Raw genomic sequence first — 5,530 nt, 5'->3', positions numbered from 1 at the left:
ACTTAAGTCTATTCTCAGTTCATGGTCTTGGGGCCCTGGTTTCATTAGATCATAAATCCATTGATAAAAAAATACAAAAATCAAACTGGCTGTTAATGTTAAAAAAATCAAAAGCCTGAAAGGCTTCAATGGCGTCGAACAAGAAAAACAATTTCAAAAGATCTGCAAATAGGTCAAGTGAGTGACTCCAGTAACATAATAATAAAATTAAAAAAAATAGTCTTAACACAAATACAGTATATGGCCTGATAGCCTTGTGTCCTGGTCCGAATGAGTCAGGGTTCGAATTGACCAGACATCGTCAGAAATGTCCATCCTCTATATCAATCTAATTTCTTTTCAGTCAATCGAAGACATATGAAGGGTTTCATAAATTTTTTTAATTAATTGCCATTGTCAGAGTGTTGTTCTGTTGTATAGTGATTGCATCTTAACTACAACCATGACTCTAATGTTACAAGTACAATCGACTTACGATAAGGCGCGGTAAACAAATGGAGGAAATGGATAAATACAGTAATACTGGCATTATTGGTCAATATCGTAGGTTGTTCGGCTAAAATTGGATTGGAGATCGTAAAAGTAAAGCTAAGATTAAGAAATTCAATCTTTATAGTCTTGTTGTATTCGTGTTTATTTTACCGTATTTAAGATTGTTTGTATTACAGTAATCTGTCCCAAAATGTGATTCATGTCATTCGACGCACCCTCTCAGTAGAAATTCATCCGCAACAACCATAACGTTTTTCTTGTGTAAAAATTAAACATAATATCGTTGTTTTGTAGTAGTATTAATTGAAGATACAATTGATTTAATCTTATATTCAAGCTACACATGTATTATTCTATTGTGAACGTTTTAAAAGAAATTGGTTTACAGCTGTTGCTATTTCTATTGTGGAGCTACCACTGACACGTGCGGTCGCGTAAACCTGACTGATCGCTAGATGACGATCGGGCAAGCCCGACGCCATAAAAATGTAAAGGGAGGGAATAGGAGACGTTGTCATGTTGATAGTTACCTGGTAAGAGAGAATCATTTCATCAGCGATTTTTTTAGATGCTGTACACTGCTGCAGCTGGATCTTCAATTGACTTGCTTCATGTGAAGAGGCTACAAGGGAGAAATTATCAACATTCTTTTTTCCTCAAAAAATGCACTATAATTCACATTGCCTATTATCTTCATGACCATTAAATAAATTCAATGGAAGAATCAGAGTGTTTATCAGATACTCAAAGCAATATTTAATTAACAAAACAAGGTTCCTTCTCAAAATAAATGCTTAATAATATACCTTATCTTTATTGAACTTTTCTTTTCTTTGCATACCTGACTCCCAGGAGCATCCTGCATTGTTTCTGGGAATCTTCCAGGCTGCGGGTCAGACGATTGATGGTCTCGGCTCGTGAGATCTGTGAGTTCTCTGCTTCTTTATAACTCTCGTTTAGTTTCTGTCTCAAAGTAGAGTTCTCTGCATTCTGTAAAAAATGAATATTTGAATTTAATTTTTGAGTCTAGCTTATGTAAGAGAATAACCCATATTAATCTAAAATGATCACGGATTGCATAGTTACGTTATGTGCCAGTCTGCTATTTAAAAAGTTGAGAAAAACTTAGTTTATTTTATTTTTCTTAATTTCACAGGATTAAGAAATCATGTTCCAGTCTTTATTCACACACTTGTAATACATGTATATACTGTAGATCACTAAATTTTCGCGACACCTTATTTTCGCGAGTTAATCATTAACTCTTGATTAGTGAGACAAAATTTTCGCGAATTGTGGTTATTGCTCTATATATTCTTAAGGAATATTATTATATGCGAGAATTTATTTTCGCGAGCACACTGTCTCGCGTAATTACGCGAAAATAAAGTTCTCGCGAATAAAAAGTGATTTACAGTATTAAAGGAACTTCTAGTTAGTCTAAAATAATATCTTATAACAAACTAATTTTTCAATTTCTCAGTTTTCCCCCCTTATGTTTGCAGAAGTAAAATAATTACCAAATCATTGAGTTTATCAGTGAGATTCTCAATCTTTTCTTTGAGAACTTTGACCTCCTTGTCATGTCTCTCTCTGCTGAACTCCTGACAAAACTCGCTCATGCTCAACTCTAGCTCTGTTGAGACTGTCTGATGCCCCCATCTCAGCAAGCTGCTGGTTCAAAGTTTCAATCGTGGACTCGGCTGTTGCAGGCTTTTAACTGCCTGGAATGATATTATCAAAAAAAATAATAAACATACACTTTGTATTTCATCAAAAAATATCAAATCTTAAGGAATCTAAAAGATGCTGATTAACCACTGAAGAAAAGTGGAGAATAGTTCCTAACTGTGCACAAAAAATCTTGCACCTTTAATTGCACCTTTGTGCACAACAGGATCTATAATAACCTTATAATCAAAGACTCAGTCTAATTTTAAAAATATAAAACCATAATGCAACAGTTCTCCAGCTACATGTATGAACAAGCTTGAATCTACACTACCTAGGATGCTTCCATATAAATATCAACAATAATGGCTTTTCTGTTCTTCAGAAGAAGATTTTTAAAGATATTTCCTATATATTTCTACTGGCATCACCCCCATGGGGGTCACTGTATCAACAAAATTGAATGGCATTATGTCAAAGAATGTTTCACATAAGTTGCATCTTTTCTACAAACTTTTAAACTTTTTTCTTGAGGAGATTTTTTAAATACACCACCATTTTTTCATTACTTATTTCTAAAATTATCTCCCCTTATAAGAGTGTGTAACCCTTCATTTGAATAATTTTGAATCCCCTTTACCAAAGGACATTCTGTGTTAAGTTTGGTTAAAATTGGCCAAGTGGTTCTTGAGAAGAAAAAAAAATGTGAAAAGTTTATGACAAGAAAGAGACGACAATGACAACAGACAACAGACAAATTTTGATCTGAAAAACTCACTTGAGCTTTTGGCTCAGGTGAGCTAAAAGGAGTTAAACAAACAAACTTTTATATAGGGAACAAACCATTTTTAAAGGTCTGATTTATGCATGACTAACTAACTCAAATTACTTTTCTTATCTATATAGCTTTAATGATGACCCAGTTTTAAGCTTTGAAAATTTAAATCCACTGACTACCACGAGAAGGTAGAAAAGACTGTATATTGATCTAGAAAATTCATTACACCAGCTTAAAACAAAAGTTAAAAAAATGTTGAATTTTATAGAGAATTGACAGTCAAAGGTAAGTATGTTTTGTTATTAAGTCAATGATTAAATGCTGAACCAATAATGTAAAATTTTAAAAACTTTTTCATGTACAGCATTGAAAATATCTTCTTATTTCTTTTAACTTCTTAATAGATAATTTTTTTTATTTTGTGAATTTGTATGACTGACTTGCTTATGGTACAACATTATCGAGTGTTTATTTATGCATATGCATCAATATGACAATTAAAAATTCTATGAATGTCAATGATGGCATCATTGCCGTGTACTTCAACCAGGTAAATATGATTTTATTCTAATCCTAGGCATCACAATAGGTCTGGCTACCGCCCAAGGACAGGACGTAATTCGCTCTGGATTGTTGCTCAAACCCTGTTGAACATCATTGCAATCTTTGTCACGTTGACCTCTGCCTATCATGCATACCAAAACATATGGCAGATAAATCAAGAAGACATGAAGTTGTAGAATATACTTCCAAAAAAGAACAAGCGGTTATTCTTCCATCATGTCTTACACACAAGAAATACCAATGTGAGACGTATTGCAAAGACTGTAAAATACCAATATGTCTTCAGTGCTTGATGGGTTGGCATAAAAAGCATGAGTTTACTGATATTAATGCTATTCTTCAAGAGCATAAAGAAAAAATTATTTCTGACACAGAAGAACTGGAAAAAACAATTGTTCCAAAATACAGACACATCAACCTATGTACAACTGCCGAGTTTGACAAAGGTCTCTCTGCCATTAAAGAACAAGAAGATAAAATCTGCCAAGCTGTACATAAAAAAAGTACTCAGCTCACAGAAGAAGTAAGCATTCGAAAGAAAGAAGCTATAAGAAAGAACAAAGAATGCCAGTCTTCAGCTGAAAAAGCTGCAAAAGAAGTCAATCAAATTGTCAAAAAAAATAACGATATTCTTAAAGGTAATGATGCCACAGCCATACTTAATTATCAATCAAGGAATAGAGAATTTCCGAAAAGGCCCAGAATTACCAAGTTTTACTTGTCCAAAGTTATTCCCTGGCATTATTAAAGAAAACCAAATTGCAGAAATGTTCGGCGTTCTTCAAGCACTGGGGATGAAGTGCAGAACAACTCTGGAATGCTGAAAATGATGGCTGACCCTTTGGTTCTAGACACAATACAAAGTCCTTATGGAGGTTGGACAGGGCTGTGGAGAATTCAGTGTGTGGGGAGAGATAAGATCTTTGATCTCTGGAAATGACAAAACAATCAAAGAGATAGACAGGGCTGGATCTATTCTACAAACAATTCATACAAATAATGATGTGCTGGCATTGACTCTCAATTCACATCTGGAACCAGTGTTTTCCTTACATAATGCTGTTAAACAAAATACAGACATTTATATTTATACTAGGAATGAAATGAATGTATTATTTAACACACTCAACTGGTTTCCTGTCGGTCTTTGTTACAAAGAGAATGGAGATCTACTGGTGAGTATGAGAATGATATCTACAGATAAAGACAGAGTGAGTGGTGAGATACTCGGTACAAAGAGATTCAGAAGATCCATACGACAGTAGGGACAACCTTATTTTCTACTGGTGTAAATCATATTTCAACTGTGCTTCTCCTGACTGAGAATGGTAATGGTGACATCTGTGTTGCTGACTATGAAAAGAAGGCAGTTGTTGTGGTGGATTCTTCTGGGGACTACGATTCAAGTATACAGGCAACCTGTGCAAGTCTAAACAATCTAAATTCAAAGACTTTATCCCACTTAACATTGCTTCTGATGTCAACACTCAAATACTGATTAGTGATGACTCAAACAACATTGTCCACATCATTGACTGTGATGGTAATTTTCTCTTTTATTTAGAATATCCGTGTGATGGGGGACTGAGTATTGATGCAGATCACAATCTTGTGATTGGAAAAGAAGGTACAAGAATCATTCAGATTATCAAATACCTAGAGTGATGGACAGTATGAAGATTTAATACATTCAAGAGAGTGTGTCGTCATATTTCCTTTGAAAGTGTACAGTTTTACTTTGCAAATAAAAAGTGTGTGGAAAACCATATCAGAGATTCATTATTCAGCTCTTCAAAAAGCTATAAGAAGTACCTGTATTTTGTATGTTAAATGCACCTTGAATTAATTCAATATCAACTCACAACAAGAGGCCCACGGGCCTTATAGGTCAACTGAGAATCATGTAACAACTTTCCAACAATTGAATTTGGTTCCTGTTTTAAACCAGAGGCTATGAAATTCACAATTTTGAAAGAGGCACCATTGCTTATCATAATTGTAAACTTGGCATGCTTATGCTATTTA

General features: G+C 34.2%; 1 protein-coding gene across 1 annotated transcript; it reads left to right on the top strand.

The window, feature by feature from the left end:
- The first annotated feature begins 3,431 nt into the window (after positions 1-3,431).
- Positions 3,432-5,170, top strand: LOC134249601 (uncharacterized). The gene is made up of 5 exons (XM_062731940.1): positions 3,432-3,491; positions 3,792-4,028; positions 4,357-4,680; positions 4,830-4,911; positions 5,070-5,170. The coding sequence occupies exons 1-5, from the start codon at positions 3,432-3,434 to the stop codon at positions 5,168-5,170; spliced, it is 804 nt and encodes a 267-aa protein (XP_062587924.1).
- The last annotated feature ends 360 nt before the right edge of the window (positions 5,171-5,530 follow it).

This window comes from Saccostrea cucullata, unplaced genomic scaffold (assembly GCF_032062105.1).
Source record: "Saccostrea cucullata isolate Sc308-1 unplaced genomic scaffold, CSIRO_AGI_Scuc_v1 ctg17093, whole genome shotgun sequence".
Lineage (NCBI taxonomy): Eukaryota > Metazoa > Mollusca > Bivalvia > Ostreida > Ostreidae > Saccostrea > Saccostrea cuccullata.
Note: the sequence above shows the minus strand (reverse complement) of the source record. Positions and strands in the feature narration are given on the sequence as shown.